Source organism: Dama dama, chromosome 18 (assembly GCF_033118175.1).
Source record: "Dama dama isolate Ldn47 chromosome 18, ASM3311817v1, whole genome shotgun sequence".
NCBI lineage: Eukaryota > Metazoa > Chordata > Mammalia > Artiodactyla > Cervidae > Dama > Dama dama.
Genome location: NC_083698.1, coordinates 88,803,380 through 88,829,309, shown reverse-complemented (window position 1 = coordinate 88,829,309; position 25,930 = coordinate 88,803,380). Strand labels below are relative to the sequence as shown.

At 40.2% G+C, this 25,930-nt stretch overlaps 1 protein-coding gene across 4 annotated transcripts in view; it reads right to left on the bottom strand.

Annotated features, from left to right (window-relative positions):
- The window catches only part of AHCYL2 (adenosylhomocysteinase like 2), a 180,122-nt gene that overhangs the window by 37,444 nt on the left and 116,748 nt on the right, over nucleotides 1-25,930 (bottom strand). The window contains exons 1-4 of one of the 4 annotated variants that reach the window (XM_061165767.1): nucleotides 20,806-21,241; nucleotides 9,442-9,553; nucleotides 2,143-2,286; nucleotides 1,598-1,698 (exon numbers count right to left, since the gene is read on the bottom strand). In XM_061165767.1, the coding sequence (XP_061021750.1) occupies nucleotides 1,598-1,698; nucleotides 2,143-2,286; nucleotides 9,442-9,553; nucleotides 20,806-20,862 (414 nt within the window). In that variant the 5' untranslated portion in view covers nucleotides 20,863-21,241. Of the gene's footprint in view, nucleotides 1-1,597; nucleotides 1,699-2,142; nucleotides 2,287-9,441; nucleotides 9,554-20,805; nucleotides 21,242-25,930 lie in introns of those variants that run through there. The other 3 variants (XM_061165768.1, XM_061165765.1, XM_061165766.1) reach the window with 3 other exon arrangements.

Genomic DNA, 25,930 nt, shown 5'->3' with positions numbered 1-25,930 from the left:
GGGTACGGCCAAGGATCTTGACATTCTGAAAGTGTAGAACAGGGACTTCCCTGGTGGTCCAGGGTCTAAGACTCCATGCTCCTGATGCAGGGGGCCAGGGTTGGATCCCTGGTCAAGGAACTAGATCCCACATGCTACAACTAAAGATCCCACGTGCCATAACTAAGACCCCTTGCAACCAAATAAATAAATAAATATTTTTTAAGAAAGAAAAGAAAGTATCAGACAGTCTCCTAGAAGCAAAAAACAAAAACAAAAACACATGCCACATCTGGTACAACTTTCAAATGTGCCAATGAAAAGTTCACATGAGTGAGAAATCTATTTATAATAATCTGCGTTTAGAACTTTATTCCACTTTACATATCAACAAAAGTATGGTTGTGGTTTTAATACAAGAATGCAAGAGTTTTCCCAAGAATGCAACATATGTAAAAATCAAGAGAAAACACATACTTTTTATTGTTGTTGTTATTCAGAAATTCAAAAAGTTGTTTATAATTTCAGAAAATTATATAATCTGGCAATATTGCTCTGATACTCTGGAACCAGCAACACATTTCTATTACATACATTTATATTACTCATTCAAATAATGCTATAAGTACAAATATCTGACTATACTTGTACCCAAGCACTTACACACTGAAATATATGTTATTTTACTGTTACTTTCTTTTTATTCTTCTTTCATATTTCAGTAAGATTTTACATTTATTTTTTAAAATTACATGTACTTAGCTATGTTATGTCTGAATTTCATTTCAAGAAATACAGGGGCACTGCAAGCTATTTTTTTAAATGAAAAGGGGTTCATTGAATCTGATAAAGGTAAAAATTATGGATCTAAACCCATCATGGTAACCCCAGTTCCCTGCCAGGACTGGTGGGGCATGAGCATGTGATCCAGTTCTGCTTAATGACATGACAGAGTGTTCTGGAGGACTTCTGGGAGAGGTTTCCTTGCTCTTGGGAGAGAGGAAGAAATGGTATTTCTTCCTCTTCGTGTCCATCTGGGATGGCTTGAAGAGTTGTCACCATCTTGCTATCAGCCTGAGGATGAAGTGAGCACAGAGAGAAGGCAGCTCCCAAAGAATCACAGACAGGTAAAACGAGCCCTGGAAGCCTTCCTCTAAAGCCCCCCTTGCTGCTGGACTTCTAGCTTTGTAATGCAATGAGCCCCTTTATGCATAATCCAGGTTGAATCAGGTTTTCTCTTATTTGCAGCTGAAAGGAACCTACACACAGATGCCGGCTAGAAATGACACTGGAAGGGAAGGCAGGGCAAACAGTAGAGAATAGTGGAGGAAGAATAAGTTTGGGAATCAAACTTATTGTTTGATTATATGTTGAAGTTTAAATCTTGATTCTGTGGTTTACTAGCTGTATAATGTTGGACAAATTACTTCAACTCCCTGAGCTTCAGCTTCCTCATTTATAAAATGGAAACAGGAATATGTGCTTTTAGAAGGCCATTATGAGGGTTAATGAACTAACACTCATTAAGCTTTTAACCTAATGCTTGGCATGGTGCAAGCCCTCAATAGCTGGTGGCTATTATTAACTACTGTTACGTGGAGAAAGGAAAAGGACTCACAGCAGTCTGAGCAGTGATGTGCGTGCAACCCACAATCTTGGCTCCGGCCAAAGGTTTCTCTCCTTGAGCTCTCTTCCGCAAAGCCATCAGTGCTGGCATTTCTGAAAAGGGCCAATACATACACAGCAATATTAGAGGGGGGGATGAGAGGCAAAGAATAAACAAAAAAACAGGTACTCTCTTAAGATAAGACCCTTCCTGATCAGGTTCTCTGTTATACTAGTTTTAGGTTTCTCAAAGGATCAAGACGCTGATTTTTCTGTTATAAGGGATTTTCAGAGGTAAATACTCCAGTGTTTGATTCCTGTATCTCAGTCTCCTCATCTAGTCTCTCTCCCCTCTTCTTTGTAAGGGGGTTCCTTGTAGACCCACTAGAGTTTACTCCCTCTCCACAGTGTTTTCTGAACTCATATCTCTTTTGTTATGTTTCCTTCAAAATCACACTGAAATTTCACAAACTACTAGACCCCAGGATGTAAAAGGGAATTAACATAGACAAAAAGACACAGGCAACTCAAAAAGAAGAAGGAGGTTGCTTTCATTACCTTGCTCAGCAATTTCAATCTCTCTTCGTCCAAACTCTGCCTGTTTGATGTTCTTGACACAGAAGTCACTGTTCCCCTTAGAGTTCTTTTGTTGTTTGTCTCTAGGAGAGGTCTCATCATCAGAGCTATCTGTATATGAAGCCGCTGAAAAGACAGGATAAAATACCTTCAGGGGAAAAAATGGCTTCCTCCATAACCCCAAACCATGGAGTGAACTGAGGTTCTTTTGCAATTAGCACCTTGTAAATGTACCTGTTTGGGAAGCACTTACGTGGCACTGAGGAACTGAACTGTCTCAGTCATCACCTATCCAGTCATCACCTGTGGAAAGTGCTATCCACAGGTCAGAAAAGGAAGCTGAGAGAGGTTGCCAAAGATATTCCCCCTGGGTAGCATTAACTTAAACTCTAGGGCTAACTTTATCTTCACAAGGTGCACAGGTCCTTGAAAATGAAGAAAGAGGCTATCCCATGGTAGCAATAGGTTCAAAGTCTTAATTCAAGATCATGGTGATTAACCTATGGGTTTATGGGATCCTAGCTACCCTTCTCTGTTTGCTGCCTAAACACTGATGTAATTTGTGTTTTAGTACAGTAGCTGAACAGATAAGACCTAGAAAACAAAAAACCCATGAGAAAATAATTAAGAACCACACAAAAAGTGCTTGTCTGACAAAACAGAGCTTTCTTTTTCAAGACTGGCTCTGATGAGTCTGAACTATGCCTGTAGACTCAATTAGACATTGACAATGAAGTATTCAGTGTGCTCTCCCTTCTTGCTGGCCTTAGTGGGTCCAGCATTGGGCATTTGAGATTCCCAAAGAAGCAGATGAATCCTCCTTCAGTATAATTAAATGCTCTAATGACTAAGCCATTTAGCAATATACACTAGAGGGTGGAAGGTCTAAGACTTCTGACTGTGGCTAACAGGCAGCTATCGCTCTTCCCACGTTTGAGGTCTTTTCAGTCTTCATAGAATTCTGTAGTTACTAATCATTGGCTGGATGATTTGAAGCAATTTCTTTCTTTGATTTACATTTAAGTTCCTGAGGATTGTTTCTTCCTAAGTAGTCCTCAAGGTTTTGGGGTGGGGGGACATAAAGCACTGTCTATATAATATAAAGCATTACGTATTTCTCAATGAGATAAGAAGTACTTCTTTCACTTTTATGGGGAGAAAGCTGCAAAAGTTCAGAGCTCCTAGGGTTGCCTGATCTGCTTATATCCAGAGAATTATGGCATTTCTGGGATTTCCTATCAAAGGGTCTATCTCTGGGAGGGCTGGAAAAGGCAAGTCTGACCTTGCCCAGTTAATCAAGCATGGTGCTACATAATGTTTGGGCAACAGGGACCCAAGTGTCTTTCTTGGAGCTGGAAAACTGCCCTAGAGCAAAGTCCTAACACAAAGCAACAAGAATGAACATGGGCACCAGGGGAGGTGAGGGAATTAGTAAATCCCCAAAGGGATTTTTGTTCTTGAAAGAAGCTAATCTGTACACAAAGTCTATGGTTCTCCCTCCTAGGGAGTAAGAGCTCAAAGTACCTTTGGCAACAAAGCCCAGAAACAGTGTCCTGGGCAGTCATCTGTTTCACCAATCAATACTCAGAAATGGCTTATGAGTTAGAAGCTTAAGGGAATCAGGCTTCTGACCCCTGAGAGAAGAAAGATAAATATAGCCATCCTAATCCTGATCCAAGTGTATAGAAGAGTTGCTTTTGAAAGAAAGTGTTCACATTCACAACATCCTGAAATGTCAAATCCTTTTCCAGAGCCATGATGATTTTTATGCTCTTTATTTGTTCTGGAGTCAGAGAGGCTTTGCTCTGGTTCTGGGTATATAAAGCAGAGGTGATAACAGAATCTGGTGGCTAATTCATTCATGTATTCAGTCACTCACTCACTCAATTTTTATTGTGCATCTACTGTGTCTCCACAGTCTAAGTGCTGGAGATACAAGATGGATATGGATTGTCTTTACCTTCACAGGGTTTTCAGTCTAGTAGGTGAGTGAGACATGAAATAACTAATTACAGAATTAGAGTTCTTTCCACATGGTTGTAATATGTGCTATGAGAAAGACTATATAATAGGCAGACATGATTTGTCAGAGTCAAGTTGTTGAGAAGATTAAATAAAATAATCTAAGTAAAGTGCCTACTGCAATACTTGGCATAAAGTAATTATGCATGCAGTCAATGATACTTGATATTATTACTGGCTTTTGTACATATTTTTAAAGCACTAGTTCTCTAGTGCGTGCATGATCAGTTGTGTCTGACTCTTTGTAATACCATGGACTGTAGCCTGCCAGGCTTCTCTGTCCATGAATTTTCCAGGCAAGAATACTGAGTGGGTTGCCATTTTCTACTCCAGGGATCTTCCTGACCCAGAGATCAAACTTGCATCTCTTGTGTCTCCTGCACTGGCAGGTGGCTTCTTTATGCTTTCATTCACTAACAAATATAAAATCTTTCAGGGTTCTTACTTAGCTTTAGGATTTTGAATGGGAAAGGAATGACATATATACAATATTATTTAGCAGTTTCTTTTTTTCTACTTCCATCATCTATCAACTTACCCAAGCAGCAGGTGGTTGCCTGGCAGTGATGATAGAGGTTGAGAGTGGAGTCCTACTCTATCCAGAATAGCTCTCCTCTCCTTTGCCTCTTCAGCTTTTAAGGATGAGCCAGGTGGGAAAAGCCAACCAAACAGCAACAAAACCTCCGAAATTCTCCTTTCAGAGAAGTACTCAAATTTTTGGCTTAAGTTGTTTTCTTCCAACTCAAAGAAAAAAGTTATTATACCATTTCCCTTTTCTAAAAGAAAAAAAATGGTATTTTCTTTTCTTAACAGTTGTCAACAAGTTATAGTTAGTTCAACCACTGTTTTTCTTTGAGCCAAAATGGATTTGTTTTCAAAGAGCCCTTTATACAGATCTTTGTTGTCTAGACTGTACTAATATGTGAATGCAAAATGGCTGACAGACCTGGACTCAGAGAGGGTTATTTTTGCAAAATAAGGAAAGATTATTCCTGAACTAGCATAACATTTATTTTTTGAATTTATAACTCATTTCTGCCAATGTATTTAAAGTAGCACATTCATGAAAATAGTTGAGATATCATTCAAAATTCTTCCTAGGAAAATTTAGAGAAATTCAACACACATGTACACACATGCTTAAACAGTTTCTAAAGCATTTGTAATTGTCACACACTCTGAAGCCCAGTGTCATAATTTAATTAAAAATGAACAACTGATAACAACTTAGTGAAGTAGAGGTCTGAGACCTAAGCTTTTACTTCACTTCTAATTGGTTAAGTGACCAATTTTCAATTTATCCAACCACAAAATAGGAGGTATAACACATCCTCTCTCTCCCATGCTCTCCCTTTTCCCTAATTCCCATCAGAGGAGTCTCATGAATAAATGAGATAATCACAAAAGAAGGGTCCAGTTTCTAGGTGGAAAAGTAATACAAAGTACAAAATAACTTTATCATGAGATGTTCTGTTTCATGATATCTCAGGACCAAAACATAACTTGGTGAATCACTCATCCACAACTGACCCCACGGAACATGCATATATATGTTCTATGGCTCAGACTGATTAAGCCTTTCCTCTCATCAGCTGTAATATTGTGGGTTATTGCCAAGAGAAGAAGAGACTCCTGGTCAAATGAGTCCTATTAGACTATTTTAAATCAGGCAAGTTCCTGCTGGGTCCAGTCTAGTCACTTTGTAATTGAATAATAGCAATGACCTGTGTGTCAACGTGCTGCAGATTTCACTGATGAATAACTTTAGAAATATGTGAAAAGCCAGGTTAGCAACCAAAATACAGAGCAACAAAACTTTGTTATTTGGAAAAAATCTGAAAATACTTCAAGCTTTAGAAGAACCAGTTACTATGAACTAAGGGACTTTAGTCCTCTTTCCTTATCCTTAACCAATTAACTCACTGCAAAGACAGCTTTTTCAGAAATACATCACTGAGAATCATTTGACTTTCCAGAAAAGTCGCTTCTATTCATTCTTTTAAAAGGGTTTTGCGCTTACAGAAAGTTTTAGAAGTCGTTTTTTTATAAAATAATTTCAACATGGGTTCCACTAGAATTAAGCCCTACTGTCTTGAAGCATCCATTGAATATATGGATAAACTTCTCTCCTATACATCTAGAAGGGAACTAGATGTGAACCATCCTTTCCTATGTTCTATACTTCACAGGAGGAACCCAGTTGAAAAAGGCTGGAAGGTGTTCCTAAATAAAACTTAATATTAGGATCATTAGGAAGGGAGAGTGGGCCACAACCTTAGTAAGACTTAAAGTGTCTTTAGCAAAACAAGCACTTTGGATATGAAGGTACCTTTTTTTAAATGTCATAAAACTTCTTCTAACTTTTCACATACATGGAGGTTACCAGAGGTCTATTTCCTTTACAGGGATGTCAAGTAGTATGATAAGAATGTCTCTGGACACCCTTCCCCAGTATTTATTTGTTGAGCCCCTCTCACGTGTCAAACACAGTTCTAAGCGGTGGGAAGAGAACAACACAAAAGAGAAAAATCTCTGCTCTCATGGATCTCATATTCAAGTAAGGGAAGAAAGACACAATAAATTATATGTTATATGATAATAAGTGCTATGGAGGAAAAGAGAGAAGGAAAATTTGATGACAGGGAGTACTCGGTGGGGTGATTATACAATTTTAAGAGTAGCCAGGATAGGCTTCAATAAGAATGTGATCTTTGATTAAGAACTGAAGGAGGCAAGATACACAGTGAGGGTATTTTAGAGCATTCCAGGCAGAGAAAATAGTAAGTGCAAAGGACTTAAGGCAGGAGAGTAGTACCCAGAATAACAAAATAACAGTTTCAAAATAACAGAAGGATAGCACAACTGGAGTGAAAAAATAGTTGGGGGAGGAGGGAAATTTGGAAAATTAGATATTTAGAAATATAATGTGAGAGTGGATGGTATAGGGCCTTGTAGGCCACTGTAAGAACTTTAGCTCTTTACTTAAGAGTGAGACTGGATGGAGAAGGAAATGGCAACCCACTCCAGTATTCTTGCCTAGAGAACCCCATGGACAAAAGGGCCTGGGGGTCTATGATCCATGGGGTCACAACTTAGTGACTACACCACAACAACCATAACAACAAACACACAATCAGGCAGATTATGATTCAGGGAAATATCTTTTCATGAAAATGTGGCATAACACAGAGAATGAAGAGACCTAGCAATGTGGAATGTAGAGTTTTGTAAGAAATTAAAATGTGAGTATAGAATAATAGTTGTTAATATTCAAACAATAAAGTCCATGGCTAAAGGAAAAAAAAAAAAAGAGTGAGACTGGAAAGCCATTGGAAAGTTTTGAGCTAAGAAGTGATACAACCTGACTTATTCTTTTAAAAATGAATCTGGCTGCAGCATTGAGAACAGACTGAAGAGGGGCAAGGCTGGAACTCAGCAATTCAGTTTTTAGGACATGGGAGGACTGAGATACCTGTAAAACATCCAAGTGAAAGGACTGAACAGGCATTTGAATATCTGGGGCTAGTGTGCAGAGAAGAGAGTTGGGCTAGAGATAAAATTTGAGAATCAAACACCAATATGTGCTATTTAAAACTATGAGACTGAATGAGTTCACCTGAGAAGAAATAAACAGAGAAGGGAAGAAGGCTAAGGATCAATCTTTGGGGCTTTAACTATGTTAGTTTCTATAGTCAATTAAATTATAACATATGCTGAAAATGGGTTCCAAGTTCTTATTGACATGCACTTGCATAACTTCTCATATTTAGAAAGCAGTTGAGTAATTCTGTTATTCCTGGCTTTTCATTTGATGAGTATGAAGCTTTTTCTGTATCACCTCATTTAACTTTCCCATTGCCTCTGCTACGAGCATTGCAGGTGTCAAGAGTTTTCCCAGATCACACAACAAATCACATTGATCAAAGCCTAGAAACTAGGTCTGTCCTAACTCCCAGTCCAAGACTCAAGGCAATAGGCAGCCCCATCCATAGTTTGTTTAAAAGGGTTTGACAATTGCTCATGTGGAAACAAGACAAGGTAACAGTGTGTGTGTGTGACACAGCTGCAAAAAAAAAGGAAACATAATCTTAGGCTTCATTCTAAAAGCACTGAGTTTATGGAAATAACACCTATTATAGATTATTTTGGACCATACCTAGAATATTATATTCATAGGCATATATTTACAATTTACATTTTCACAATTATTACAATTTCCAGAGTTTTATTAACTAGTTCATGAATTTTCAACAGCTGTTGAAAATTATTTAATTTATTTTATTAATTATTTATCATTCTGCTGGTTCTTTCAGCAGAATAAAATAGTTACAAAATTCAGTAATCCCTAGAGATTTACATTCTGTGCTTTATATTATTCAGTTATGTAGGGACAAACAAAAAAAGAAATGCTAATGTTAAGAGTGTAAATAACAATTTACTCAACCTAAAAGTTACAGCGTCTCAAACAAGCTTTCTTCAACTTTACAAATACTACTTTCCTATCTGTGTGAAAAACAAAATTTTAGGTCACGATGAAAATTTTCTAATGAATATTTCTATTTATAATGTGAAGAGGTAACTAGGACAAACATTGAGCTTCCTACCACATTCCTACATAAGAGCAAAATAAAATGGCTCCAGATTAGATCAGACACATACTAGGCACTGCTGCACAAATGGTTACTGCTGACAAGGGATTCACAAATTAATACTCATCTGGCATTAAATGGTAACTCATGCCTAGGACCCATGTATTGGAATTAACTCCCTGCCAAGGAAGGAAGGAGTAACAAACAATACATTATCACAGCTTAGAAGAGAAAGTGAAGGGCTCACCTGAACTAGCTACAGTGATTTCACTGTTTCTCAGGGCATTTAAGATTTCCCAGTTGGAAGGATGAAGAAGCCCTCTTTCATTTTCAAAGAGTAGAAGAAACACAAGTGTTCACACATGCTGCTCAGTGAAGGTCAAGGGTGAGCAACACAGCCTCACCCTCTGAATAAATCAGACTCAGTTTCCTTAATCACCTTCTTCTGTCGTAACTGGAAGAGCATGGCTCTATTAAGCTCCACCCGGAAACCCCAAGAGAAACCTAAAGAGTCCACCTAGAATTTTGGTCTAGATTTCAACTGAGAATCAAAGAGTTTAGCCGGAGCACAGGCTTTGATTGTGCTTAATTAGCCTTAGATAGACAGGAGGGTTCATTGATCATACTTAATTAGCCTCCACAGGTGGGTCTAGAGCAGTTCAGTCCTCACCTGAGCTGTAGCTGTCAGTTGATGACTGGGAAATCGAGCGAGACAGAGAGCGACGTCCAATTTTCGTGGGACGTTTATTGAATTCTTGCTTCTGGTCAGCAAATTGGATCTGCTAAGAAAAAGAACTCTAGTTACATAAAGGAAAAGAACATCCATTTTGAGATAGCAAATCAATGCTTGCATTATAGATCTTACCTTCCCTCACAGCTGATCTGTTTGTACTGACCCACATATGGAATCTTAAGAGAGTCGTTGGAGAAAATGATTTTTCATTCTTCTCTGTTTCTATCAAGTTTAAATCCTTGAAACACTCTCTGACTATGTATCTTTTGCGATAAAAGGGAGAATGGGATATTCTGATTAAAATAAATGGTTAGAAAGTTGAGTCATACTCAGCAATCCTTTCTATAGTTTCACTGAAAATTATAGCTGGAAAGAATCTTTGAGACTATCTATTCCAATCTTCAGGCTTCCCAGGTGGCTCAGCAGATAGAATCCGCCTGCCAAGCAGGAGATGCCAGAGACTTGGGTTCAATCCCTGGGGAGGGAAGATCTCCTGGAGTAGGAAATGGCAACCCCCTCCAGTATTCTTGCCTGGAGAATCCCATGGACGGACACAGGAGCCTGGAGGTCTACAGTCTATGGGGCTGCGAAGAGTAGGACAAAACTGAAGCTACTGAGCGCGGACACACACATTCCAACCTTTTAAGATACGAAACTATAAGATTAAGAAAGGTAAAGTGACCTGCCTTAAGATTCTCAGGAAACAGTACGGTATAATGAAAAAAAAAAAAAAGAAAAGCTTTCTATTCATACAGACTGTTCTGGAACTGTAGTCAAACCCTGGTTATGCCACTCATTAGCTGTGTGATGTTCATCAGGATGTTTTGGGACCCCCATTCTTCTCATAAATACAACAAAGATCAAAGTATTTCAAAAGTTTTAGACAGGGTTATACAAAACAATGTATGTAAACTGTGAAACTCAGCAGGAGATTCAATTCATCCCTGACTCCCCAACTCCCATCCCTACAAATTTTCTGTTCTCTTAACTCTTGCAGGTAGTCACTTTAGCTTTTCAAAGGCTTTCTAAAATGTATCAATTAGCTTTTCAGTACTAATAAGTATAGTAAACATTAATTCATTATTTTTAATGTTTGGTATCAATAAACTAAAAGCTACAAGGTTGATAACTTATTAACTATAACAGATGTAGGAGTAGATAACTAGACTGAATATGTATAAACCTCAATACTCCAGAGGTTGCATTTTGGACAATATCTGATAATGACTTTCTTGCAATTTTATCTCTTTATCCTACTGTTGGAAGTTCCAGCTGATACTTTATAACACTTTACAAGTCAAAGTTAGTATCATTAAGCAAATATCTTTTTTTTCTATTTCCCTAATTGAATGTTTGCATAACTGCTTAGATTATTCTGGATCCAGCTGGCATAGAGGTGGGGAAAATCAAAGATCTGCCAACTGATTCTGCCTTTCCTGATTAAAAAGATGGTTGCTTACATGAAAGCAACAACTATTGGCTACATTTCCTACAGTTAGAGGTAACTATTGAGTCATTTCAGTATTCACACTGACGCCAAACCAATTAGCATGCCTTTTAGGGGAATTCATAGCACTGTCATAGCTATTGTTGTTCAGTCATTCAGTGGTCTTCGACTCTTTGGACTGCAGCACGCCAGGCTTCCCTGTCCTTCACCATCTCCTGAAGCTGTTCATAGCTTTAACAACCAATAAAGCCTGCATAGTACTTTAGAGTTTGCTAATTGTTTACAGCAACAGGAAAATTCACCAGGTTAGAAGCATTTCCCAAAATGAAAAATAGCAAAATTAATTATTTTGCTAAAATAGAAATTTATTCCAAAAAGAGAAAGAGCCCTTTCTGTGCACTCCCATGGAATGTACATGAACCCCATATACTTCTCTCATTGTACCAACCAGGCTCCATAAAGGCAGGAGCTATGTACATTACTCACCCTTATATTCTCAGACACAACCCCTGACATAACAGTCAACCTTGTGTCAAAACAATGAACCTTACCCTATCTTCACAGTCTGTACTTGACTGAATATTAAGTAACCATAAATCAAGTCTAAAGTTAGAAGAATTTTTAAGGGGAAAACAAAAGTCAGGAAGGGGAGGAACGTGAGTAAGAAGATGAGGACGGGAGTAGCAGTCAAGCTCAAAACCCTGGCTTCCATATCACCAATCTTGTTCAAGACAATAATATATCTTTAGTCTTTTTTAGAAGCCCATCTAGGAAAATGAGTCGTCATTGACTTTCCAAAGGCCACGATGAGTCATTAATTTCAGCAGAGCCTACTTTTAAAAAAGCGGGACAGACCCTGCCCTAGATATATACCACCCCCTCCCACCCACACACCACTAGAGGGGGCCACTCTACTTCTCTAGGATTCTCTAACTCAGTAGGATTGGAGAGGGTGGGCACACATCCATTTGTTGTTTAGTCACTAAGTAATGTCCAAGTCTTTGTGACCCTATGGATTGTAGCCTGCCAGGCTCCTCTGTCCATGGGATTTCCCAGGCAAGAATACTGGAGTAGGTTGCCATTTCCTATTCCAGGGGATCTTCCTGACCCAGGGATCGAACCCGAGTCTCCCAGCACTGGGAGGCAGAGTCTTTACCGAAGAGCCTTCAGAGAAGCCACACACTCATTTACCCCAACAACATAGCCATATAGCTGCACCATCATCAAACCAGTTTCCTTAAACTGAGTTGTCTCCTATATTAAGCTCCTCACTATTTACAGTACTTCCTCCCACCTAGGTCACATTTCAGTTTTTTTTTTTTGGCCACACTTTGCATGGGATCTTAATTCCCTGACCAGTGATGGAAACTGTGCTCCCTGAAATGGAAGTGCAGGCTCTAACCCCTGGCCCCCATTAGCCCACCAGAGAATTCTTGAGTTTAGGCTATTTTTTGGCACTAAACATTAAGCTATGTAGGCTTTCTCCACTCAGAGACATAGGGTTCTAAATCTTGTTACTTGTCAGACACTGACCTCAAGTTTCTTTAAGACAGAAGAATATTAGAAAGAAGTTAACCACTTATATAGAATAAGCTATATAATTTCCCCAAGAAATAAATGCTTATCTTTTACTGACAACCCATCATCCCTGGTGCCCACCTCCCACCAGTAGTTAAGGTGGTGTTAGATTTTTCACTCGTAATACAGTAATCTCCCCACCCCAGTTGGAGTACCCTGGTAGATTCTACCCCTAACTCTTCTACCTTAACTGAAATCAAAAAGTCCTTTACGGGACCTCTCCTTATCTGTTTCAGAGAAGATTGACTAATTCCAACAGGCTTCAAGGTAAGGAAGGGAAAGATACTGTAGAGGAGCAGCTCACCTTATGCAGAAGAAGGGACGAAAGCAGGAAAGAAGGGGAAAAGCAACTGGCCTTTTACAGTAGTGGCTATAGCAGCAGCAAGACTGGTAAATAAGAACTTAGCCTCACCTGGGCTTTAATCCCAGAGCTGCCATTGACAATGTATTTCTTCTTGCTGCTCAGCATAATGACACTACCAGCCCTACAGCCACCTCTCCAGTCCAGGGACCCTTGTGGCTAGGCCTTTAAACTTTCCTCATCAGCAATTCTGTTGGTTCTGGTTCCAGCTAGTTTTGTGTGTGTGTGCGTGCGTGGTGGTGGTGGTGAGGGGGGGTTTGCCTTCCCTGGAAACCCTGAAGCAGCTCCAACAACCCCTTCAGCAGTAGAGCCCAATTTTATAAGGCATTTCTGTTAGTGGTTCATCAGCCATTCCTAATTCTGGTGGCTGTTTTGCTTTTATTATTTTTTTCCCCCTAAACACCTAATTACACGGATCCTCTGACCTCTAAACCTTAACAAGTCCCTTGACAAGGCCCAACTTGCACGCGCATAACAATAGCTTATTTATATAACTGGTGCACTTTTTTTGCCTGCTATAATTAACTTGCTAATTAGGTTCCTTTTTAACCTTACCTCCTCCTTTTCCAAGTCAGATGACTTTAGTTAACCTAGTCTCACTAGAAAAAAATTAACTGCAGAGCCACTAAAGCAATGAGGAATTTATAAAAACGTTAAGAAAAAAAAAAATGGAGCCAAGTACTCAAGCAGGCCCTAACCTACACTCTGGGTCCTTGTGTTAGACTGGGGACACTGGTTTCAGGTCTGTTACCAGGAAAATCAGCTTCCTCAGACCAGCGATTTACTCTTAACTGTGCATCTTTTTATGGAGGTTTGACATCTGGTTTCTAGTCCCATCTGAGGATCGTTGCCGATTAAGCGTCCAGTGATCTGCTTGCCTTTTTCAAAAACTGTTTCATGGAAGGTGCAACTACAATAGGGAATTTCCTATTTCCTCGGAGCCCCCAGGGTCATAGCGACCTTGTTACATATCAAATAGTCAAATGAAGGGGTGGCCCTTCTAGGTCAGAGAGCGATATAAACAGAGCAGAGGGAACAGGGAACTGCCAGGAGCCCAGGATGACAAAGAACCAAGTGCACGTATACAGGGAGTTAGAAGTGGTGGGCATGTAATTGAAGAAAATACAAGAGCTAGTTTGTGGAGACTTTTGCTGCTGCTGCTGCTAAGTCACTTCAGTCGTGTCCGACTCTGTGCGACCCCATAGACAGCAGCCCACCAGGCTCCCCCGTCCCTGGGATTCTCCAGGCAAGAACACTGGAGTGGGTTGCCATTTCCTTCTCCAATGCATAAAAGTGAAAAGTGAAAGTGAAGTTGCTCAGTCATGTCTGACTCTTCGAGACCCCATGGACTGCAGCCTACCAGGCTCCTCCGTCCATGGGATTTTCCAGGCAAGAGTACTGGAGTGGGGTGCCACTGCCTTCTCCGGTGGAGACTTTTATGCCACAATAAATCCGATAACTTTACAATTCATAAAAATATTCCACAGAAGATATAAAGCAAAATCGTGCACAAAAGCGACTCCCAATTAGTCATGAAAAGATGCTATGGGCTAACGCATATGAGTGACCGGTGTGCAGACAGGAGCTGGAGAGGTATAGTCCTGGGAAGGCAGATGGACCAGATGAGAAGGGTAGGAGAACAAACCATTGACTATCTATCGAATAAACAATAATGCACCATGCATTTCTCCAGAGACCATTTCAGTTTGTTTATCTGCTTGTTATTTTCAGTAATTTAATATCATAGCTCATCTCCAAGATACGGGAGATTGACCCTAGAGAGAACCGGTAATTTATTTTTGAATTAGAATAGAAGATTAAGAAAGGGGGTTAGTGATGTTGATATCTGTGTGCCACCAGATGTGTCAGCAAATGGAGGAGAGGTTCATCATTGGAATGTGACCATTGGAAGTGTCATATCGACAATGCCACAGAAAATCATCACTGCACAGACCAGGAGTGAGGCAATTTGATTGGGTTAGTTAGATCCCAGCAGAAGTCAAAGAGCCTTCCACGTCTAGTTTAATTCATTTTCTGCTTATTTCCTCTGGTTTTCATAACAGATGGTTATCTAATACATATTGATCTCTCCATTAGAAGACAAGTCCTCTGAACCAGGCCTCAGTTGTGAATCATTTCTGTATTCCCCCAATGTCTTCCAGATGAAAGTGAAAGTGTTAGTTGCTCAGTCATGACTGACTCTTTACAACCCCATGGACTGCAGTCCGCCAGGCTCCTCTGTCCATGGAATTCTCCAGGTAAAAATACTGGAGTGGGTTGCCATTTCCTTCTCCAGAGGTCTTCCATATAGATGCTGTTAAGATGATAGCTTTGGAAATTATTTGGAACTGTTCACATTCTTTGTAGTTATACCATTTTAAACTTCCTAACTACACCACTCCAGCATTCTTGCCTGGAGAGTTCCATGGACAGAGTAGCCTGGTGGGCTACAGTCCATGGCGTCCCAGAGAGTTGGATGCGACTGAGCTACTAACGTTTTCTCTTTCACAAAATTCCAGATGTGATTTAAAAAATATGAGTGCTCGCTGAGCACAAGAAAGAACATAAAATGATAGATTCTTTTTTTTAGGATAATCTTTAGTTTGAGAGAAAAGGTCCCTGGAAGAACAGAATAAGGGGAGGGGAATTAATATTAATTAAGGGCCTACTATGCACAGGCCTGTGTATCTGTTATTTCTATTAATCAGTATGATAGTCTTAAAAAATTGGCATCATTATCCCCATTGACAAATTAGGAAAACACAAAGGCACTGAGAGAACAAATGATTTACCTGAAGTCTCACAGCAAGCAAGTGGGACTAGAAAGCGAGCCTGTGTTTATGTCAGAGCCGAAGCTCTTTCTACGACACCAAACCTTATGATATTGAAGATCAAAAACTTCCCTGGTCCTAATTCAGGGTGTACTCAGCCCCACCTCATTCCTCTTAATTTGTCTTGCTGTGCTTTGCTTAGTTGTCAGTCGTGTCTGACTCTTTGCAAACCCATGGACTGTAGTCTGCCAGGCTCCTCTGTCCATGGGGACCCTCCAGGCAACAATAATGGAGTGGGTTGCCATGCCCTCCTCCAGGGGATCTTTCCAACCCAAGGATCGAACCCACGACTCCCACATTGCAGGCAGATTCTTTACCAGCTGAGCCACCATGGAAGCCCTAATTTATCTTAAATTTATTTAATTTAAAATTACTCCTTAAATTTACTTTCTTATTGGATTAGGCTTCAGAAAGGATATCATTCTAGATTATCTTGAGGCTCTGATCAAACCACAGTTCTGAAATGGCTAAATCATATAAGAATCTGAAATCTAGCAGCCTTCTAATTAGCAAATTTGTCCAATGTCACTACCAAAAATTGAAATGGAAATTAACTGAACTCAAATACAGCTATTCACTGTCATCCATGACAATCTTGATCTCTTATTCACAATTTCAGGAAATGAGACACACCAGTATATTTCTGCTTGCTTGATGAGTCTCTAATCTGCTCCTCTTAACCAAGGATATGCACCCTAGTATACTCAGCTGGTTCCTCACTCAGATGAAAAGGAACTCCTGGTCTACGGCCTTAAGTTTCTGGGCCTGAGCAAAGGGAGCTGCAGATCTACACCAAACACAACTGGAAGACATTTTAGATTACTGACAGGAAAAGCCTTACCACTTAACAAGTTTACCTACCAAAGTAATCCTCAAATTTTAGATACATCAAAATCACCTAGTGGGTTTATTAAAACACATTGCTAGGCCCTGCTCCAGAGCTTCTGATTTAGTGAATCTGTGTGGGGCCCAAGATTTTGCATTTCTAACAAGTTTCCAGGTGATGCTGATGCTACTGGCCTGGGGACCACACTTTAAGAACCATGGCTGGAACACTCCAAGCATGATTAAAGTCACTGTAATTCTTAACTCTCTCCTTAACCAACCATGTTATCCTACCCATGGCTGTAACCATGGAGCATATTCATAGGCAAAAAAAGTTATTTCAAAGATCAGAGAAAGGTGATCCTTTCTTTATACACAACATAGGATATAAAGAGAACTGGATCTAATTCTGCTTTCCACAATTTAAGGCTAAGAATAGATGATTAATGCATTAACAAAAAAATCAGGACTCATGGGGAGGACAGAAGATCTATTTAGCCTACAGAGGAGCACATCAAGAGAAACAAATTAATTCCTTTTCAAATACATAAAGTAGTACTACAAAGAATGGTGATCAGTGGTTCTCTCTCTGTATCTCCATTTCTTAACATTTCCAGTACTGAACATCTATAACCCTGATTTGTAAAATAAGAACAATAATACCTACTTTGTCTGTCTCAAGTGTGTGCTGAGAAAACAAAATAATGTATGTGAAAAGGTTTTGGAGGTGACATACTGGTACACAAATATAATATATTAACATTTCTATTTTTTTAGCCCCAAAGTTCTTCACCTAGAGTCCATGGATGTCCAGATGCTCTAAAACAGAACGTGAAAAGTTTGTATGTCTATTTTCCTTGGGAGTGGGTCCACAGTTTTCATCAGTTTCTCAAGTGGGTCTCTGCTTTAAGTGTCAATTCTGATCCAGCGTTATAGTGCAACTACCTCTACTACCATTTAGCAGATACCTTAAAGGTTTTCGTCCCACTTCCAAGTAGATATGGTTCAAGCATTCTTAGAGACATTGCTCCCTTCCAAGCCAAATGAGCTGCTGGAACAAATTCCTCAACTATAAAAGGGATTACTTCCAGCCAAAAGAAAATCAGGTAACCAGCTGGCTGGGTACTCAATCAAGAAAGTGAATCAGATTTCCTACAGAAAAGTACTAGGTACTACAAAGGGCTTAAGTGGGAGGAGGAAATATTAAGATGTAGAAACTTAAAAAAAGGTTATTGCTGATCTCCATGCTCATAAGAGAGGAGGTATTTTCACCTACCACTAGGGACTAAAATTTTCTCAGGGGAAGTGAAAATATATTAATAAGGACAATCTTTAAAAGGATGAGTTTCCTAATCTTTTAGCAGTAAAACTGCCTGAACAAGCTATATGAAAATAGCTGGGGAGCAGAGGCTCTAGCAGAAGTTTTCCAGTGACCGATGGAATAGTAACTCGAAGGTCTCCTTGTCAAGTTTCAAGACTGTTCTTCAGCTTTCGTCCTGGCTTATTTCCCTGCTAGGAGTCAGAGATGTGAGTACTGTCAGCTACTGTGTGTGGTCTTGAGTCCTATCTTCTGAAGGATATGCCAGTCCCTTTTTGCTTACAGATCATTTACAAGAAGGGAGGCATTATAATCCACCTTTTCTGCTAAATTTTCCCCCTGAAAGAAAGTTTGAAAGCCTTGTCGTATTTCCTTCGGGGGCAAGGACAGTTCTCAGCGGAAAGTTCATTACGTTAATATGTAAACTGGAACATGAGTCATTTGTTAAAAGCTTTCTTTGATCGAAATTTTGAACCAATGTGAGAACTGGCACCAGGGGTTCCTCTTGGGGATTAAAAGGTACTCTAACATGTCACAGGTAAGGTCTGGAAATCTATAGGTAGTATGCTAGAGAATGCTCAGTGGCTCATTTTGGTGGATAAGTGGATACTGGGGGCAACCTAAAGCAGCACTTCGAGACCAGGTCAGAAATGAACAGCTTATATGATATCTGAAAGCAAGCCTCAAGAGGTTAATCTCTGGCAAGGGAATAATTCAGAGAATAAAACTGAGTTATTTGAGGCCAAGCCCCTCCCTACTTTGTCTCATCATTGCTAAAAGAAAAATCTACTGATCGAAAATATTTTCCTGAGTTTTGAGAGAGAGAGGCCAGGAAATTGCTAAATAAAAGAGGTGCCATGTTGAAAACAAAGCAGAACTGTGCTTTATTAAAGAATATTTTCTAAAAGCTGAGACGTCTTAGGTCATATCTCTTGAGCAGTAGTCACACTAACTCCTTTAGGACAGTTATCCTGTTCAGGTAAATAAAGAGAAGGTGAGTAGGTAAAAGTCCAGTACGAGCTCCTCTTGAGAAGATGTGCTTGGCAGGTAAGACAGTGAGGTGTATTATTTATGAGAATAAGAGTTACTGTAAAACTTGTGTTGACTGAGTCGACATACTAGTGTTCTGTGACATTCTTCTGTAATATTCTCTTATAGATGTAACAAAGGTTAATATCTTCATGTGTGCTCTCACTTAAGAAAACCAGAATTCCTATTTCCCCTTCTTGGTATCAGTGAATGGCTGGAATTTCAAAAATTAAAAATCCAACTAGAGGGATTTCCCTGGTGGTCCAGTGGCTAGGACTCTGTGCTCCCAATGCAGAGGGCCTGGGTTCAATCCCTGCACAGGGAACTAGATCCCACATGGCACAACTAAAGACCCAGAGTAGCCAAATAAATAAAAATAAATATTTATAAAGAAACCCAACTAGAATTATTATTTGAATTTTTTCCCGTTATTCTAAAACACTATACTATTTGAAATAAGCTTGTAGATGGGTAGGATTTCTTTAGATCAAATGTTTTAAAAGTGAGTACAAGGTTCTGGAACAACACTAAGAACAACAACAGAAATAACCCTAACAGAAATAATAATAGTTGGTACGTGAACAGAAATCTGGGCTCATCAGTTGGGCCTCTGTTAGGTCTACTATATACTCAGACTCATTATTGGTGATCACTTCTCTAAGTCCATAATTCCATAAACAGTGAAAAGAACTTGGAATGTGTTGTATATAGTCTAAGCAGTTTTCAATAGGGAAATATATATACATTATACATATGTTATGGGACTTCCCAGGTGTTGCTAGTGGTAAAGAATCCACCTGCCAATGCAGGAGATGCAAGAGATGTGGGTTTGATTCCAGGGTCAGGAAGATTCCCTGGAGGAGGGCATGGTAATCCACTCCAGTATTCTTGCCTGGAGAATCCCACGGACAGAGGAGCCTGGTGGGCTACAATCCACGAGGTTGCAAAGAGTTGGATACGATTGAAGCAACTTAGCATGCACGCATACATATTTTATACACATGCACACACAGACACAGACACAGACACACACACGTATATAAACCACAAATTGGTATAGAGACTGTAAGAAATCAGGCTAAACCTGGAAGAAAGCAGTTAGGAACATAAGGGTGGTTGCTATTTTTATATCAAAAACTAAAGGTGGATCGAAAATACTAGGTTTTATGTGCTGGTTCTTATCAACAAATAACTCATTAAAAACATTCATCAAGCACATAAAGTATTTTAAGGAATAGTACCAAAAGAGCTATTTGGGACTTCCCAGCAGTCCAGTTGTTGGACTCCGTGCATCCACTGCAGGGGGCATGGGTTCAATCCCTGGCTGGGGAACTAAGATCCCATGTGCCATACAGCACAGCCAAAAAATAAATTAATTTAAAAAGACAGTTTTATAATTCCTGCCTTTTAGAAAGACACGTAGAAGAATACTTGGGGAAATGTTTTGACTGGCAGGAGAAAACTAGGCAGATAGGGGATAAATTACTTAAATCTTTTCAGACTTGAAAGAGAGAGAAAGAGCACACCATTTCCACAAGTTGTTTTTGTTTTCCCCCCCTTCTCTATTCTTTTTCTTTACCCCCATGAGAAATAAACTAAGCATCTGCTTGTAAACAGAATGCAAAGCAATCACAGTGTAACACAATCCATGCAGTACACCAGGAGGAGTGGGAAGCTCCAGTCCAGTCTAGACAACCAGGCAATAGGCCTTTCCAGCTCACTCATAATTTAAAAATAATTAAAAAAAAAGAAAAAGGAAAGAAAGCAGCAGGAGTGACCCCAGGAATTAATCAGAAATTACAGTAATAACTGTTTTCCCAATCACGGCTCTTGGGAGGGACTTCTCACAATGATCTCTATTCTTGCCATTATCAAGAAACAGAGGAAAAAGCAAAGTGACCAAAGAACTCACCATCCACTCAGGCATGTGAAAAGCTGAGGCGCCCTCATTACCGTCCCCCTTCTCCATAGTGCAGGCTTGGGTAATCTATGTCCTGAAGCAAAAGGGAAAGCTGGCTTGGAAATGCCCGAGTTTTCTGAGTGTCCAAAAAGCAGAGCCAAATCTAGTGATTCAGGAGTTTACAGTATCTAGCAGAAGCTGCATCCCCTTTAAAAGGCTTCCTATTAAAATCAAGATCATTAGTCAACTTCCTGACAAGTCCCTTGACTGGCCAGCTGCAAACCGTCTGCTTCTGATTCAAAATCAGAGCCGATACAAGGTTCTACACCTAGGCACTGAACTTTCCATGGAGCACTCACTATTTAATGCTACCCAAACAGTATCCCCTTTTCCCCAGTGGGGACTTTCTGCAGCAGCAGTCAGGCTTCCTCTTTTTCCCTGTGTATAAAGCACTTGTTAACTTTCTCCCGCCCCTCAGGATGCGTCACTGGAGGTGCTGATACCAAGATCAATAAGGATCGAGGTCAAGAAGGCACACCCATTTCTGGAGAGTTGCTTGATTTGGATCTGCACGGTAAACAGGCGTTTCCTTGAAATCGAGTTCCTTATGGCTTTCAAGTTTAAACAGTTATGCAGAAGCTCCCCATCTGCTCACACCAGGGGTCTGGCACCAAACCCAGGCATATCTCAAGTTAAATTCTTACTGCAGAGGAGATTCAGATGGAGCTGGAGAGGATCTCTGGCAAAATCAAAACTTAGAAGCACTAAAGAAAGTTCTAGGACCAGAGCTCCCTCTGCTGGCTTGCTGGGCTATGCACATGGAAGTCTAAGGGCCTTCAGCTATAGAGATAAAGATGCCCACTATAAACTAGCTGCTTCCCTGAGGCTAGTTAGGAGCTACCACAGAGTAGGTAGGTTTAGGGGAAACCAGCACTTCCAAGTCAGACTAGTGCTGTCTCTTTATTTTATGCACAGGAGTTTATGTCTCCAAATCCCCTATCCCTCTTTCTCTTTCCTCACTGGTAACCAGTCCCATCACTTCGTGGCAAATAGATGGGGAAACAGTGGAAACAGTGGCTGACTTTATTTTTTTCGGCTCCAAAATCACTGCAGATGGTGATTGCAGCCATGAAATTAAAAGACACTTACTCCTTGGAAGGAAAGTTATGACCAACCTAGACAGCATATTAAAAAACAGAGACATTACTTCGTCAACAAAGGCCTGTCTAGTCAAGGCTATGGTTTTTCCAGTAGTTGTGTATGGGTGTGAGAAGTGGACTGTAAAGAAAGCTGAGCACCGAAGAATTGATGCTTTTGAACTGTGCTGCTGGAGAAGACTCTTGAGAGTCCCTTGGACTGCAAGGAGATCCAACCAGTCCATCCTAAAGGAGATCAGTCCTGGGTGTTCATTAGAAGGACTGATGTTGAAGATGAAACTCCAATCCTTTGGTCATGTGATGCGAAGAGCTGACTCATTTGAAAAGACCCTGATGCTGGGAAAGATTGAGGGCAGGAGGAGAAGGGGATGTCAGAGGATGAGATGGTTGGATGGCATCACCACCTCAATAAACATAAGTTTCGGTGAACTCCAGGAGTTGGTGACAGACAGGGAGGCCTAGCGTGCTGCAGTTAGGGGGTGGCAAAGAGTCGGACACAACTGACCGACTGAACTGAATTGAACCGCCACAGGAACTTCCCAGGTGGTGCTAGTGCTAAAGAATCTATCCGCCAATACAGGAGCTGCAGGAGATGTGGGTTTGATCCCTGGATCAGGAAGATCCCCTGGAGAAGAAAATTGCAACCCACTCCAGTATTCTTGCCTGGGAAATCCCATGGATAGAGGAGTCTGGCAGGCTACAGTCCACGGGGTCTCACAAATTGGACACGACTGAGCATACATACACCGCACATACAGGAATTTAGCCAATATTGTAAAATAACTTTCAGTGGAGTATAATCTATAAAAATATTGAATCACTATGTTGTACACCTGAAACTAATATAATATTGTAAATCAACTACACTTCTTTTTTTTTGCCACACCACGTGACTTGTGAGATCTTAGTTCCCTGACTAGGGCCCTTGGCAGTGAGAGCAGGAGCTCTAGCCGTTGAACCACCAGGGAATGCCCTATATTTCAATTTTTAAAAAAGATTAGTGCCGCCTCTAAGCCCCTATTCAATGCTGTTTTTTATTCACAGGTCTGGTTTCTGAAATAGGATGCCAACAGTAGTCTTTAGGACCTCAGAAGCTGCTTCCTCCTTATGTCCCCATACCAGTTCCCTCCTCCCTACACACTTCAGAAATTTGGAAACAAGACAAAACTAGAAAAAAGGTAACCTAACCTTTTTTGTGTGTGTACTCAGTCATGTCCGACTCTGGGACCCTATGGACTGTAACCCACCAGGTTCCTTTGTCCATGGGATTCTCCAGGCAAGAATACTGGAGTGGGTCACCAGGCCCTCCTCCAGGGGATCTTCCCAACCCAGAGATCAAATCAGCATCTCTTATGTCTGTAGCACTGGCAGGTGGATTCTTTACCACTGTGTCACTTGGTAAGTCCCTTCTATTTTACCATCTTAATTAATTCCTAAAGTATATTATCCAATGAGAGTACCACAGATTTCATTTGGTCCCCTTTAAGAACCAGGGACTCTTTACAGTGTTAAGTCTCACTGCAGAGATAATTTCTCTGAAGCTGACAGTCATAATATTGTGATTAGGATTATAGGTTCATTGCCCCTTAGGGTCTTTCCTGGTTAGGAGAATGTTCCTTTAGATACAGAATGGAGAGGAAGGAAACTTCTAGGGAAGAGGTGCCAGAAAGGGCAGAATACAAATGACTGATCTGGAGGTCCAGACTAGACAAAAAGGCAATTGGAAACAGAAGGGGACCACCGGGCCAGGTGAATGCAGAGGTGCCAAAGGATTAGCCATCACAAGGCAGGTGGAGAGCAGATGCAGCAAGAAGAGAAAACAGCAAGGGTGGACGTACAGGAAGCTGAGGTCACGGAGGGGCTGTGGAGCAAAGGGATGAACAACAGCAAGATAAAGAAAGTCAGTGAAACGAAGACATGGTCTGAGGGCAGGGTTTCAGTTCTGATAAGGCCATCTGTGATCAGAGTGTCAGATTTGATAAATGGATTAAAAGGAAGACCATTCTTTTAGTGTAACTTTTTAACTCAAATAGACTTCATTTGAAAACTGCAACCTTCTTATACCTTATACTTATTACTTTCTTTCTGTAATGACTCTGAAACAAAAATAAAACAGTACCTATTACAATTGAGAACTGAAAGTCTATTAACTGAGTGGGACTGTATAAGGCACAGGGTATAGGTTTAAGTACTATGAATAGTTATAAAGTTGTTTTCATTCTAATTTAATTTTACTACAAGGTTCCTTAAAAGATATACCTATAGCTAGAGCAGGAGTGAGACCCCTGCACGTGATTATCTATAATAACCAGCCTTAACATTTAGGAGTTTGCAACTTCAAAAGGATACACAAACTGTACCTGTTTCTATGGCCTTCAAGTTTTGCAGAAACTGACTGTCTGAACAGCTCAAAGAAATCTCATTTTCACTCTAAGAAGAAAATCAACCTGAAGTTCTATGTGCCAGTGGTGTTCGTACCTTGACACTAGTATCATCATGAAATGAATCAGACAACTTGCGGGAGAGAGTATATGCTTGAGGCTGGAGAGGAAAGGACAAAAAGTTAATATGTCCAGGGCCCAAAGTCCTAAAGAACCAGAAGTAACTACGATGGCAGAAGAATTTTAGACAGGGGACAATAAATCTGAAGCCCAGAGAATCATAAGGCACAGGGCAAAAAATACAGGAATGTGACCCTGTCCTCTATTCCTGGCTTACCACTAATAGTTTTATTAGGTTTTGGCAAGTCACCTAAAGTACTCTCTTCTTCAGCTTCCTTATTACAAAATAAGAGGGAGGTGGGTAAGAGGGCACTGTGGAAGGTGACAGCTGGTTCCTTTCAGTTCTGACTTTCAGTATTTCTAATCCATCTGGTTTCTCAAGGTCATAAGAAAAAGCAATAACTACTCCTTAGTCACCTAAGTTATAGTTTATTGTAGACACTAAGGTTCCTAACCATCAGAGTCCAAAGTTCCATCTGGTCAGTTATGAGGTTGGCTGAAATTGCTAGACTTTAAATCTCCTTTGCCCCTTCAAACTTGAAATGCTGATGTAACCTGAGCAACTGGAGTTGTTAAGTCCTCACACCCCCAACTTATATGTTATTTATTTATCTATAATATTTATTTATATTTATTTATAATATTATATATATATAAATAATTTTATAATATAAATATATTTATATATTTATTATTATAAACATTTATTTATAATATTTATAATATTCCAGACATGGTCTTAAAGACCACAGGCTTTAAGAGTTGGATTGTTGTTGTTGTTCAGTCGCTAAGTCATGTCTGACTTTTACGACTCCATAGACTGCAGTACGCCAGGCTTCCCAGTCCTTCACTATCTCCCAGAGTTTACTCAAACCCATGTCCATTGAGTCAGTGATGCTATCCAACTGTCTCACCCTCTATCAACCCTTGGGTTTAAACACTAGCTCCACTACTTACAAGCAGTGTATCTATCTTTGGTAACCTGTATAACTTTTTGAGCCTTTGCTTCCTCATCTATAAACAGGTAATAAAACTCTCCTCACACTGATGTTCAGTTCAGTTCAGTCATTCAGTCATGTCCAACTCTTTGCGACCCCCATGGACTGAAGCATGCTAGGCCTCCTTGTTCACCACCAACTCCCAGAGTTTACTCAAACTCATGTCCATTGAGTCCGTGATGCCATCCAATCATCTCATCTTCTGTCGTCCCCTTCTCCTCCTCCCTTCAATCTTTCCCAGCATCAGGGTCTTTTCCATTGAGTTAGTTCTTCCCATCAGGTGGCCAAAGTATTGGAGTTTCAGCTTCAGCATCAGTCCTTCCAATGAATATTCAGGACTGATTTCCTTTAGGATGGACTGGTTGGATCTCCTTGCAGTCCAAGGGACTCTCAAGAGTCTTCTCCAACACCACAGTTCAAAAGCATCAATTCTTCGGTGCTCAGCTTTATAGTCCAACTCTCACATCCATACATGATTACT